Source organism: Oncorhynchus nerka, linkage group LG6 (assembly GCF_034236695.1).
Source record: "Oncorhynchus nerka isolate Pitt River linkage group LG6, Oner_Uvic_2.0, whole genome shotgun sequence".
In the NCBI taxonomy this organism is placed as follows: Eukaryota; Metazoa; Chordata; class Actinopteri; order Salmoniformes; family Salmonidae; genus Oncorhynchus; species Oncorhynchus nerka.
In genome coordinates, this window is record NC_088401.1 from 50779556 (window position 1) to 50794982 (window position 15427).

The 15427-nt window shown below is 43.5% G+C and overlaps 1 protein-coding gene across 1 annotated transcript in view; it reads left to right on the forward strand.

Annotated features, from left to right (window-relative positions):
- The first annotated feature begins 4917 nt into the window (after positions 1-4917).
- The window catches only part of LOC115130029 (short transient receptor potential channel 7-like), a 75527-nt gene continuing 65017 nt past the window's right edge, over positions 4918-15427 (forward strand). The window contains exon 1 of the mRNA XM_065019074.1: positions 4918-5378. Within this exon, the coding sequence (XP_064875146.1) occupies positions 4918-5378 (461 nt within the window). The remainder of the gene's footprint in view (positions 5379-15427) is intronic.

A 15427-nucleotide genomic window follows, 5' to 3' on the forward strand; every position in this document is an offset into this window, starting at 1 on the left:
CATGTGTATGTGACCAATAAAATTTGATTTGAGATTGCTGTACACCAGCGGAACCCATCCATCTTGAAGGAGCTGGAGCAGTTTTGCCTTGAAGAATGTACAGAAATCCCAGTGGCTTAAAGAGACACACCCCAAGAGACTTGCAGCTGTAATTGCTGCAAAAGGTGGCTCCAGAAAGTATTGACTTTGGGGTGAATGGTTATGCACGCTCAGGTTGTCTGTTTTTTTTGTCTTATTTCTTGTTTGTTTCACAATAAAACTATTTTGCATCTTCAAAGTGGTAAGCATGTTATCTAAATCAAAATAATACAAACAACCAAAAAAATTAATTTTAATTCCAGTTTGTAAGGCAACAAAATAGGAACATTGCCAATGCCAAGGGTTTTTCTTTATTTTTACAATTTTCTACAGAATCTGTAGAATAACAGTGAAGACATCAAAACTGTGAAATAACACATATGGAATCATGTAGTAACTAAAAAAGTATTCAACAGATCAAAATATATTTTATATTTGACATTCTTCAAAGGAGCCACCCTTTGCCTTGATGACAGCTTTGCACACTCTTGGCATTCTCTTAACTAGGAGTTTAAGTGTGCCTTGAATTCTAAATAAATCACAGACAGTGTCACCAGCGAAGCACACCCCCACACCATCACACCTCCTCCACAATTTCTACCAGCCTGGATAACGTTCAGGTCCTAAATCTGTGACATGCTATGTTTGCTGTGTCAGGCTAGTTTGGCATATTGTCTACTAGCCCAGTCTGAAAAGGACTAGCCTTAATTTCCATCCCTGCTGACATGGATAACTGACTTCACTTGTCATTTGATTAGACATGTACAACAGATGCACTCTTGGAACAAAACTGTTTGTGTTTTGTATGGGAAAACATTGAGCCCATAAGTCCTTTGTGAGCTAGCTAGCTAGCCATCTAGTTAAAGTTACCTCACAGTTTGTGTAGTCAAACTTTTTCACGCGGTGACATGCTAGCTGACGTTAGCCCACCAGGGCAGGGATATTTAACTAACGTTTAGCTAGCTAGTTACATTAGCTCAACGTTTGTGTAGTCAGACTTTTCCCCTGACCCCACGTGTGGTGACATGCCTGCTAGTCCACCAGGGGAGGTATATTTAACGTTAGCTAGTTAGTGCTAATCGCTAACGTTAGGCACATGTAACCAAATAACTAAACACGGTGCCAAACTAGCTAGCCTACAGGTGATACGGATGTCACTTAGGTCTATTATTGATATCTACATAGCAATTATGTGAATCACACTGCTGCCCCCTCAATCATTTGCACCTTATGGATTGTGTTTGTTGTTGATGGCTGTTCCCAAAAGGAATGGATGTATTTTACCCCAATATTGGTTGAATTGAAGTGTAGGCTAAGTTGCCAAGCAGTCATTATTTGTGCATCCTGTGGACAGCCAGTGACAAATGTGCTCTTGCAACAGCTGCTTAGGGCAGATCCCAGGCTATGGAATATTAAAAATGAAAAGGTATACACACTCACTACTGTAAGTCGCTCTGGACAAGAGCATCTACTAAATGACGGGAAAAAATATATACTTTTCCCCTTCTTACTAGCACAGACTTTGCTGATAAGTACTTTATTGAGGACTTAATATGACTGAGATATGTGGTTTTGCCAGCTAGCTACTGTATCTCAAGATGAATGCACTAACTGTAAGTTGCTCTGGATACAAGTGTCTGCTAAATGACTCAAATGTAAATGTAACTGTTGTAAACTCCTCCGTGGTATGGTGCTCCATACACACTGTCAAAAACGAGGTGGGCTTTAATTGCTCAATCTAATTCGGGCTGATGAAAAAAGAAAAAATCCAAAGGCATATCAATCAACCAATCAAATGTATTTATAAAGCCAATTTTACATCAGCAGATGTCACAAAGTGCTATACAGAAACCCAGCCTAAAACCCCAAACAGCAAGCAATACAGATGTAGAAGCAGACATATGCTTAAACTAGCACACTTTTGATGGATTTAAACATCTGCAAATTATCGAGGTATCAAAGGGTCACGTATAGATATCCTATTAAATAATTAAAGTGGAACAGACAGCGTTTTAACTACTTTGTAGATATGAAACAAACAGACAATCATAATATCAGTAAAACATATCAAATTCCCAGTTTATGCTACAAAACCAACTTCATAAAAGGTTTTAAAATAGGTTATATTTGACTCAAAATTCAGTGACTAATTCACCAATACATTTCTTGGTAGTCCAACAAATATTACTATCAGGTTGTAAATCACAGCTGGCCTGGTACTTTGTATGCTGCCTCCAGCCCTTCGGGATGTACGGTTTCAGTTTTAATGACCAAATATTTTGGACAAAAACTGACAAATATAACTACGGCTGGGAATGTCAATACAATCAAACTAGCAAGGGCAATTACCATAAATCAGTCATAATGTGGCTAATAGCTTTTGTCTTTATGTAGCTATTTATTTAGCAAGCTATAAACACTTGAGCCTAACATTAGTTAGCTAATGGGGGGATGTCATTGACATTGGACGAGTGGGTGAGTGGCCAACTTTTTCGTTGGCGACAGTTAGGATGCAGGTCTAATTTGGTTAGCTAGCAAGAGATGTGAATCACTTTGCTAGCTAGCTATGCTGAACTTGAACGACTCTTATCCACAGTTAGCATATCTCGTCGTTGTCAATCAAATGTTTTTGGCATCGATCAAATGGGAGGGCAGGCCGGCAAGTTTCCAGTCAGTTGTCAAAACGTGGTTTGGGATAAACATGCATTGGCAGGCAAGCTGCAGAAGGGCAAGCAGGCTACTATTCCCTATCGTTTATCAGTGCAATTTTGACGGCCAACTACAAGCTAAGAAAGTTTGAGAGGGTTTATATACTGGTCCCTCGTTACATTTGAGCTCATCTCGCTTTGGCTAACATTAGTTGTTGATCTTGTTGTTGATGTGCATAGGCAACTGAGGGAGAGAGAGCCTATGGTTCATGGTTGTTTGAGCTGACTGTAAACTTACTTTGTTTTTTAGTTTTTATAAATATTTTATTTCTGGTTTTTAGTTTAGTTTTCTTAATTTGGTTTGGTTTTTAAACTTATGGTCCACCTAGGAACGTACAACAAGTCACAGTAAAACATTAACATTTTTTATTTAATCTACATTAACAATCTAAATGGACCAAAAAGAGACAATAGAAAAACTGTCAATGCCAATGTGAGAAAATGATGGTAACTAGTCTGGCCCTAATTCAGGTTAATTGTGTTTTTTAAATGTAAGCCAGCGCGGGATCAGCCAGTGGCGGCTTCCCGCATGCGCAATTCATTTGCAGTCTGGACGCCGAGGGGTGAACATCTCCTGCTCTGACTGCAGCTGGGAGGGACTGCTGCGCGAGGACTGGGCCACCTGTGAGTGCTTTGGGACAGGGGTGGGGCCCACGGCAACATCCGCTGCTCGTTGAGAAGAGTAAGAACGATACATGCTTTCACGTCAGTCTCCAAAAGTCCCCAATAACACCAGAAAAGTTGCTAGATTTGTCGTTAGCCGTTTTTTTTTTAAAATCGCTAAGTTGGCAACACTGCAGGCTCCGCCCTATGGGACTCCCAACCACGGCCAGTTGAAATACAGCCTGGAATTGAACCAGGGTCTGTAGTGACGCCTCTAGCACTGAGATGCAGTGCGTTAGAGCTTAGGTAATCCAAAAGTTACATTACTGATTACAATTTGACAGATAACTATTAACTGTAATGGATTACATTTAGAAAGTAACCTACCCAACTCTGAGTGTATCAGTGTTAGTGTGTGTGCTGTCGGCAGGGGTCAGGGAGACCTCAGTACACTTGACTAATTGGTCTGTGTCTAATTAGGGGACTACACCTGCAGCTCTTCAGCCGCCAGTCTTGCATGTCAAATATCCTGTCCTGGACCACCCACACATGCACACACACACACACACACACACACAAACTGTTTAAACAAGACTCACAATACTTAGGGTACTCATGAAAACCGTAATAAAACCTTAGTGTACAACTTCATGTATGACTTAATTAGTTTTTGTGGGAATGACGGGGGCACATGTCTATTCGCTATTTCAAGTAGACCCATACACAACTGAGTGACTTCTACCAGTGGATAAGACAGCCACAACAGCAGGTGCGTTTATTTAATAACAGGTGATACAACCCCTCTTTACAAAATACATTTCAAGTAGGTCTTCACAAAGGGGCGACCCCGACCTCGTTCACATGAGCTTCCCACAGTGAAAGAAGGGAATCTCTTTTCATAGCAAAAAGACGATTAAAGGCAAGGCAACCGTTTCATTCTGTCAGTTCTTAACTGGACAAGATCTTACTTCAAAACCACCAACGATTTAAGTATGTAAATCACAGCTTCACATAACCAAAGATACCTTACCCAAAGGTAGGCCTATAGATTGTTGTCTAATTAGAATTACATTCTGCATGCTTCACCTTTAAATTACCTCCTATAGGACTATGCTCTAATTCAGTCTAAATTTAATTAGGAATATAGAATTGTATGTAAACTATTGTATTTGGTCTGTTTATAGTCAAGAGCTGAGCTCCCTAGTTGTATGCTTGTCGGTTTTATTATTTCAACCTAAGCACTATCGATCTGAGGGCTTAATTATTTTCCAAGCGAGCATGTTAAATAGGATAGTTGCGTGCGCAGAGTGTGTGTGTGCCAGGCTTCCGGCTTGTGTGTGGGTGAGAGTTGCTTTTCGAAACACTGGTGCCATCGGTCCCGACCCGTGCTGGTGAAAAATATAAAATTGTACCTTCAACTTGCTGAACCTGCCCTGACGTGATATATATTGTTTATTATCTCAGATGCAGTATTTTGTCGATATAGCTAAATATTAACTCTAACTTATGCTGCTCACGATTTCTCCCGATGTCTGACGAAGGAAGCGACAGCGCCGAGCTAGCAGAGCTCCGGTGCTCTCCCTCCCCATCTCCACCCGGGCCCCCCGGAACCCCCTCTCCTCCACTGCCGCCAGACCTCTCCTCCAGTCCCCCGGTGCTTCGAGACCCAGCCCCGTCACCCCAGGACTGCCTCCGCCCGTCTCCAGAGCGCTGCAAACCCGGGGACTCCCCGCGCTGTACCCTGCCAAAGTTAACCCAGCGACTGACGAAGACGGGCTCTCAGTTCCGCCAGAGACAGAATGCGCGCTTAACAGCTGCGGCGGACAACGGGCGCGATGCCCTCTCTCCAAAGCGCAGAGACGGAGACAGCACCGCGGCAACGTTTCAGGACCTTGGACAGCAACTCCCCCGCGGACAGGACCGAGAGTATTACCACTGCACTAATCAGCTCCTAGAGCCCCAGCGAGACAGCAGTGAGACCCAGCCACCGTGAGTCTACCCTTTAATTAATTATGACACGGTTAGGCTATACCTTGTTCAAATATGAGGAAACACAATTAGTTGTTACAGAATAATTGAGTAAAATTAATCACGTGGGTGGTGTAGTCTATGTAGCCTATAGGCTACGCAAAATATGAATCCCATACAATGAATGAGTGGATACAGATGTGCCATATTGTTTGATTAAATATTGGGGTGCGCAGACATAATATTCTACTCAAGAGATACTGTACACGCGCAATGGGGATGTATGGGCTAATGGGGTTTCCTGCTGGACCTCAACAGGTACAGTGACCATATGGCTGATGATGTCAGATAATAGCTTCATTCTCTATTTCATTGTCTTTAACTGTGCATTTTTTCTGTCATTCTATTAGGCTACTTTTATCTTTCTGTTTTTCAATGTCATGTTGTATTCTCAGTGGAAATATAGTTGAGTGTGTCTCGTCTTTGAAGACTGAGTAGGGGGATTCCATCCTCGTTTAAAAGAATTCGTCTCGTGTTACTCCAAACCCTAAATAAATAAATAATAAATCAATAAAATACATACAACCCATCAGTCAGGTCCAGCTAAAATATACACACCCTAATTCGGGCCCATGACACCGCTTGGCGGTTAACGTTGCAGCGTGTTTGTGCTGCTTGTTCTTGATTTGAGAGAGTCTTGATTGACACCGGAGAGACCGATAAGTTAAAGGATGGCGGCGAGAGGAACCGAGGCAGGGCCGTGCGTGCCGTGCTGAGTCAATAATCCGTATGCAAATGAGAAGTTTGACAAATAAGCCTATTGGACAGACGTGGACATGTGACGTCATCCACTGTATTACCCAGGTAGAAAGGCTGCCACAACAAAGTATACCATATAGCCTCTAGAAAATGTTCTAAGCCAGTGGTATTACAGTTGGAAATATAATAGGATATATTCCAAACGGCCTGCAGTGTCTGTATTTGATCACTCTGGTCTCTAAACACAATTGCATTTTATCGACGGCAATATGAAGGCACAAAGATACAGTGACCATACCCTGAGGCCCATTGTCATGCCATTCATCCGCCATCTTCACCTTATGTTTCAGCATGAAAATGCACGGCCGCATGTCTTAAGGATCTGTACACAATTCCTGAAAGCTGAAAATGTCCCTGTTCTTCCATGGCCTGCATACTCACCAGACATCTCTCATTGAGCATGTTTGGGATGCTCAGGATCAATGTGTATGACAGCGTTTTCCAGTTCCCACCAATATCCAGCCACATCGCACGGCCATTGAAGTGGAGTGGGACAACATTCCACAGGCAACAATCAACTCTATGACGCATTGCATGAGGCAAATGATGGTCACAAGATACTGACTGATTTTCTGATCCACAGCCCCTAATTAATAAAGGTATCTGTGACCAACAGATGCATATCTGTATTCCCAGTCATGTAAAATCTATAGATTAGGATATAATTAATTTATTTCAATTGACTTATTTCCTTAAATAAACTAACTTAGTAAAACCCTTGAAATTATTGCATGTTGCGTTTATATGTTTGTTCATGTCATAAATTATGAGTGCATTTCACACTACTTTTGGGTTGTAAATGTATTATAATGAGTGCATGACTGTTAAGCTGAATATATGTTTATGTCATTGTCACCAATCAACTTCAATACACTCAAAATGTATTAGAATTTAGATGCTAACTACACTACCTATGCTAAACATAAGAGTTACTGTATGTAGCTAGCCCGAAGTGTTTGCTACAATAACAGCCAACTTTCATCTAAGCAACTGTCTTAAACAACAGTCCAAATAGCATGTGATAAGTTATGTTCACGTGATTGTCACCAATCAACTGCAATACACTAACAAATCATTTGAATTTAGATGCTTACTAGCTACGCTAACAATAACACACAATTGCTGTATTTAGTTAGCATGCTAGCTAGCCCGACTGCTACAGCCAAAATAAATGTTTACAACAATTACAGCTGACTTTCATCTTCGAGACTGTCTTACACAAAAGTCCAAACAACATGTAGCTGTCACGTTCATCATAACGATGAGACCAAGGCGCAGCATGAGATGAATACATTCTTCTTTTATTAAAACGAAGAACACTTAACCAAACTAACAAAAATGAACTTGACGCTAAAAACATGCATGCTGACATTCAACTACACATGGACAATAACCCACAAAACCAAAATGGAAAATGGCAGCCTAAATAGGATCCCCAATCAGAGACAACAATAAACAGCTCCCTCTGATTGCTAACCAATTCAGGCTACCATAGACCTACATATAACCTAGACATACAAAAAAAACATAGATATACAAAAACCCTAGACAGGGTAAACACCTAGACAATACAAAAACTAAACCAACCACCCTTGTCACACCCTGACCTAACCAAAATATTAAAGAAAACAAAGATAGCTAAGGTCAGGGCGTGACAGTAGGCCTGTTAGAAGAACAACATTTCTTACAAAATGTACAGACAAATCACTAAATAATCCTTGTCTCTCAGCCTGTATCTTTGGTGCTAACATTAGCAATGCTAGCTAGATAAGTAACTAAACCTGCTGCATACGAAATTACGTGTTTTCAACAATAACAGACAAATACAGCCTCAGCGACTGTCCAAGTAACCATCCAACAACACTTGAGGCCTATTGGATCGAATAAAAAGTATCATGTTTATAAGTAATAACAAAAATATATGCTTTTTGGAAAGGGCACATGATGACTGCCAGAGCAGCAATTCCTGTAGGTGATAGTGGTTTTGTCAAATAGAATCATGGGAGTTTGAGCATTGAACAACAGAAAAATAAGATGACTATGAATATCATTCCATAGGTTCTTGAGCGTCTATTTAAAATATTTACAGATGTTATTTAACAAAGACAACCAGAGCAACATACAGTATATTCAGAAAGTATTCAGACCCCTTCCCTTTTTCCACATTGTGTTATGTTACAGCTTTATTCTAAAATGTATTAAATAAATGTTTTCCCCTCATCAGTCTACACACAATACCCCATAATGACAAAGTGAAAACAGTATTAAAAATAATAATTAAAAAACCAGAACAATCCTATTTTCATAAGTAGTCAGACCCTTTCATATGAGACATGAAAATGAGCTCAGGTGCATTCTGTTTCCGTTTCCATTGCTCATTCTTGAGATGTTTCTACAACTTGATTGGAGTCCACCTGTGGTAAATTCAATTGATTGGACATGATTTGGTAGCCTAGTAGCCTAGTGGTTAAAGCATTGGGCCAGTAACCGAAAGGTTGCTGGATTGAATCCCAGTGCTGACAAGGTAAAACTCTGTCATTCTGCCCCTGAACAAGGCAGTTAACCCACTATTCCCCAGTAGGCTGTTATTGTAAATAATAATTTGTTCATAACTGACTTGCATAGTTAAATATATATATGTTTGTTTTTTTTTATTACAAAAATTGGAAGGGCACACACCTGTGGACTTGTGGACAGGTAATTAGTAACTGTAAAATATGACATTCAGAAAGTAACCTACCCAACCCTGGTTGGTCAACAACACAGTCAACAACGCAGCCACTGCCAGCTAGCCTACTCCAGCAGTACTGTATCATTTAATCATTTTAGTCAATAAGATTCTTGCTACGTAAACTTAACTTTCTGAACATTCGAGACGTATAGTCCACTTGTCATTCCAATCTCCTTTGCATTAGCGTAGCCTCTTCTGTAGCCTGTCAACTATGTGTCTGTCTATCCCTGTTCTCTCCTCTCTGCACAGACCATACAAACGCTCCACACCGCGTGGCCGCGGCCACCCTAATCTAGTGGTCCCAGCGCGCACGACCCACGTGGAGTTCCAGGTCTCCGGTAGCCTCTGGAACTGCCGATCTGCGGCCAACAAGTCAGAGTTCATCTCAGCCTATGCCTCCCTCCAGTCCCTCGACTTCTTGGCACTGACGGAAACATGGATCACCACAGATAACACTGCTACTCCTACTGCTCTCTCTTCGTCCGCCCACGTGTTCTCGCACACCCCGAGAGCTTCTGGTCAGCGGGGTGGTGGCACCGGGATCCTCATCTCTCCCAAGTGGTCATTCTCTCTTCCTCCCCTTACCCATCTGTCTATCGCCTCCTTTGAATTCCATGCTGTCACAGTTACCAGCCCTTTCAAGCTTAACATCCTTATCATTTATCGCCCTCCAGGTTCCCTCGGAGAGTTCATCAATGAGCTTGATGCCTTGATAAGCTCCTTTCCTGAGGACGGCTCACCTCTCACAGTTCTGGGCGACTTTAACCTCCCCACGTCTACCTTTGACTCATTCCTCTCTGCCTCCTTCTCTCCACTCCTCTCCTCTTTGACCTCACCCTCTCACCTTCCCCCTACTCACAAGGCAGGCAATACGCTCGACCTCATCTTTACTAGATGCTGTTCTTCCACTAACCTCATTGCAACTCCCCTCCAAGTCTCCGACCACTACCTTGTATCCTTTTCCCTCTCGCTCTCATCCAACACTTCACACACTGCCCCTACTCGGATGGTATCGCGCCGTCCCAACCTTCGCTCTCTCTCCCCCGCTACTCTCTCCTCTTCCATCCTATCATCTCTTCCCCCTGCTCAAACCTTCTCCAACCTATCTCCTGATTCTGCCTCCTCAACCCTCCTCTCCTCCCTTTCTGCATCCTTTGACTCTCTATGTCCCCTATCCTCCAGGCCGGATCGGTCCTCCCCTCCCGCTCCGTGGCTCGACGACTCATTGCGAGCTCACAGAACAGGGCTCCGGGCAGCCGAGCGGAAATGGAGGAAAACTCGCCTCCCTGCGGACCTGGCATCCTTTCACTCCCTCCTCTCTACATTTTCCTCTTCTGTCTCTGCTGCTAAAGCCACTTTCTACCACTCTAAATTCCAAGCATCTGCCTCTAACCCTAGGAAGCTCTTTGCCACCTTCTCCTCCCTCCTGAATCCTCCTCCCCCTCCCCCCTCCTCCCTCTCTGCAGATGACTTCGTCAACCATTTTGAAAAGAAGGTCGACGACATCCGATCCTCGTTTGCTAAGTCAAACGACACCGTTGGTTCTGCTCACACTGCCCTACCCTGTGCTCTGACCTCTTTCTCCCCTCTCTCTCCAGATGAAATCTCGCGTCTTGTGAAGGCCGGTCGCCCAACAACCTGCCCGCATGACCCTATCCCCTCCTCTCTTCTCCAGACCATTTCCGGAGACCTTCTCCCTTACCTCACCTCGCTCATCAACTCATCCCTGACCGCTGGCTACGTCCCTTCCGTCTTCAAGAGAGCGAGAGTTGCACCCCTTCTGAAAAAACCTACACTCGATCCCTCCGATGTCAACAACTACAGACCAGTATCCCTTCTTTCTTTTCTCTCCAAAACTCTTGAACGTGCCGTCCTTGGCCAGCCATCCCGCTATCTCGCTCAGAATGACCTTCTTGATCCAAATCAGTCAGGTTTCAAGACTAGTCATTCAACTGAGACTGCTCTTCTCTGTATCACGGAGGCGCTCCGCACTGCTAAAGCTAACTCTCTCTCCTCTGCTCTCATCCTTCTAGACCTATCGGCTGCCTTCGATACTGTGAACCATCAGATCCTCCTCTCCACCCTCTCCGGCGCGGCCCACGCTTGGATTGCGTCCTACCTGACAGGTCGCTCCTACCAGGTGGCGTGGCGAGAATCTGTCTCCTCACCACGTGCTCTCACCACTGGTGTCCCCCAGGGCTCTGTTCTAGGCCCTCTCCTATTCTCGCTATACACCAAGTCACTTGGCTCTGTCATAACCTCACATGGTCTCTCCTATCATTGCTATGCAGACGACACACAATTAATCTTCTCCTTTCCCCCTTCTGATGACCAGGTGGCGAATCGCATCTCTGCATGTCTGGCAGACATATCAGTGTGGATGACGGATCACCACCTCAAGCTGAACCTCGGCAAGACGGAGCTGCTCTTCCTCCCGGGGAAGGACTGCCCGTTCCATGATCTCGCCATCACGGTTGACAACTCCATTGTGTCCTCCTCCCAGAGCGCTAAGAACCTTGGCGTGATCCTGGACAACACCCTGTCGTTCTCAACTAACATCAAGGCGGTGGCCCGTTCCTGTAGGTTCATGCTCTACAACATCCGCAGAGTACGACCCTGCCTCACACAGGAAGCGGCGCAGGTCCTAATCCAGGCACTTGTCATCTCCCGTCTGGATTACTGCAACTCGCTGTTGGCTGGGCTCCCTGCCTGTGCCATTAAACCCCTACAACTCATCCAGAACGCCGCAGCCCGTCTGGTGTTCAACCTTCCCAAGTTCTCTCACGTCACCCCGCTCCTCCGCTCTCTCCACTGGCTTCCAGTTGAAGCTCGCATCCGCTACAAGACCATGGTGCTTGCCTACGGAGCTGTGAGGGGAACGGCACCTCAGTACCTCCAGGCTCTGATCAGGCCCTACACCCAAACAAGGGCACTGCGTTCATCCACCTCTGGCCTGCTCGCCTCCCTACCACTGAGGAAGTACAGTTCCCGCTCAGCCCAGTCAAAACTGTTCGCTGCTCTGGCCCCCCAATGGTGGAACAAACTCCCTCACGACGCCAGGACAGCGGAGTCAATCACCACCTTCCGGAGACAACTGAAACCCCACCTCTTTAAGGAATACCTAGGATAGGATAAAGTAATCCTTCTCACCCCCCTTAAAAGATTTAGATGCACTATTGTAAAGTGGCTGTTCCACTGGATGTCATAAGGTGAATGCACCAATTTGTAAGTCGCTCTGGATAAGAGCGTCTGCTAAATGACTTAAATGTAAATGTAATGTAAATGTGACTTAAATGTCTGTTGGTAGTAGTAGTAGCCATAGTTGTTCCTTTTAGTTTAAGGGGGGTACTGGAAATTACAAAGTCCCCACAAGGACAGTAAAACAAGTAAAATTCTCCCTCGTGGGGACATTTCCCATGTCCCAACGAGGACAAAAGCTATTTTAACCTTAGGGGTAGGTTTAGTGTTCCAATTGTGGTTAGGGTTAGAATTAGGTTTAGGAGATAGGGTTAGGGTTACGGTAAGGACTAGCATTAGGGGTTAGGGAAAATAGGATTTTGAATGGAAATCAATTTTGGGTGTGTGTTTGTGGGACTATTTAGTCTCAGTGGTTGTGAAGTTAATGGTTTCTCTGTTCCACCCTGAGCTGAGGGACATGACAGACATAAAAATACACCGTGTTTACTGATCTAAGTGGCTCTCACAGCCCATGATGGTAGCTGCTGGCAATTATGTGTGTGTGTGTGTGTGTGTGTGTGTGTGTGTGTGTGTGTGTATGCCACCACAGCAGAGAGAGGACTAGGAATCCTTTAAAAAAACAATCAGGGCATCTCCCATCGACCTTCTTCCCAGCTTACTCATTGAATCGCTCTGCAATAAGCTCTCACAGTCTCACTACAGAAGGTTCACTTTAGGCATTCATTATGAATGGTTAAGGTTGGGGTTAAGGTTTGGGATAGTTTTAAAACAAAACAATTAACAACAAGTACCTAGCACTGGGATTAAACATTCGACCCTCAGAGCCGGAGCCCGTGGTTTACGCCCATCCGCCATCCCCGTCCACACCCTAGCAAACCCCACGACTACTTGATGGTAATAGCGCTCACCGTTGCCCCTAGTGGCCGGTTTTGAAGTGATCTGAAAGTCCTATTTACCTGGACGGTCGACTGAGCAGGGGCAGCGCCTGCCATATAATTAGAATGGAACATCGATTTGAATGAGAATGTCAGTTCTATCAATTGTAATTCTAACGTGTTGACATTGTGCTGAAGCTCAGGTTTGTGTCATAAGGGCTTTTGCTTGGTTCTCTTTTTTGGCTATATTCCATTGATTTCCAGTCTACCACACACAGCTCTGATCAACTGTAAATTTAAGTCGATACCCATAAACTACTGTGCTTTGGGACCGTAAAATCACACACAAACACAATAAACATGCACAAACACAGACAAAAATATTCGTACAACTTTTTCATTGACAATTTACGAGACTGTAACGGACTAAATAGACCCAGAATTTTTTTTCAGTGATAAGCACAATAGCGGCACAGATGCGCAGTTCTGTTCAGCAGCGGGAATGGTACACCACACCCGGCACAGGAGCCCCGGGCGAGCAAGCAATGCTCCGGCTCTGCCTCGGATTTATACACACTGAAACTAACCCAGCCTTCTAGTCACAGTAGATACCGTTTGTCTGGTTAAGAAACACAAGCTGCTTTACAAAAAATTTAAAACAATAGCAGCATTGCGTTTAATAGTAAAACAACAGTCTAGCTATGTTTTCTTCTCCCTTGAGTACAGAAACTTTTTGAATTTTCTGTCTCACTCAAACCTTGATAAATTCATTGAATTTCTACCTGCAATGCTCGTTTTGCAACTGAGTGCAGCCCTGGTAACATAACCAGTAGCCTATATGCAAGTATTTGGTTGCATATAAAGAAAGGAAAATGGATAGCAAACAATTTATTGACAAAATGGCTCTTGCCACTACGCTATTATCTGACTGGGTCAATCACTTTCTTTTTGAGTAAATGTGCACCCAGTGACTCAGACTTGAGCACAAGGGACTTGGGACTCGATTCGTGTTGTATATTCTTATACGTGTTTGTCATTTCTCTGCTGTTGGGAAGAGAAACTGGATGTTAAGCAGAAAAACATGTTGGTAGGACAAGGCTTTGTATGTTTGTGCCCGTGGAAGTCAGTGATTTATGTTTACTATGGGTTAATGATAGAAATGTAATGTGACTAAAATGGCCCACTGTTTTTGTCATTTTGACAAGACTAAATCATTATTCAAATGACAAAACTGTGACTAAGACTTAATGATATTTTAGTCAAAATGACAAAGACTAGACAAAATCTGAGAAAAAAATAGTACCCGAATGAACACTTACTCACTCACACACACACACAGCGTTGCATGAGTGAGCTCTCTTCATCTTCTCAGTCCCACGTTCCCATTTTCACCTGTTCTCCAATTCTCCCGACACTCCTCCGTTTTGATCCTGTGATGGCTTTGTTTAGCCCCTAAAAATCAAAGCCTGTAGATGGCAATATATACTGAGCTAACAAATGGAATTGTTTTAATATGGCCATAAGATGGACCATTTAGCTATTTGATTTAGAATTTTAGGACCCCTGTAGGTATCCCAAAAAATAAACAGATTATTATCTGATGAAACATTACATTTGTCCTGACTGTTATTAGCCCCATAGCAACGCATTGAATAATACATTCATACATAGCAAAAAATAAATCAAAAGGAAATATGGTTTGAGGTGTCTGTAATGCATCTGAGAGATATAGGAAAGCATCAGGGACAAAAACAAAAACAGTTACATGTGTAACCCTGGTTCTGTGAAGCTTCGTAGAGCAAAATGGACACTTTCTTGTTGGTGAGAGTCTCAACTAGTCTCCATAGTGGGATCATATTAGTTGTGTAGCTCAAACCATTCAGACTTTGCAGACGTTTTTGTGAGAAGGGCGGTTTTCGGGATTACTCCTGGTCTGATAGACAGCACGGTACCTCAGCCGCCTTCCATCACAGATGCGGAAGGCCGATAGCGTGGACTTAGAACAGCCCTTGCAAAAACCAGGAAGTCTCTAGCTTAAATCAGACACATTTTTGATGAATAAAACCGCAATTAAAATAATGATGAAACGGTTCTTACGCACCGATGCAAACATCTACACTAGGGGTTTAGTGGACTGTGTTTTGGAACCACCTCTATTTCTCAAACTAAGTTTTGATCTAGCCCTTTAATGAAGACTAAATTCTAGGACAAAATGCTAAAAGAGTAAGCCTGTTACCCTAGTTGTTGATGGCATATTGTATGCCGTTGTTGTGCATTTCATCCTTTTCACTGTAGGAACTTTACCGCCTCTCCTCCTTCCTATCTCTCTCTTTCTCTTGCTCCATCCCCCTCCCTCTCTCTCTGGCTCCCGACCTCTTTTCTACCTCTCGAATGGTTTCTCTTTTCCATTCATTTGAAAATGAACGTGTCTATAGATTTTCCTCCAC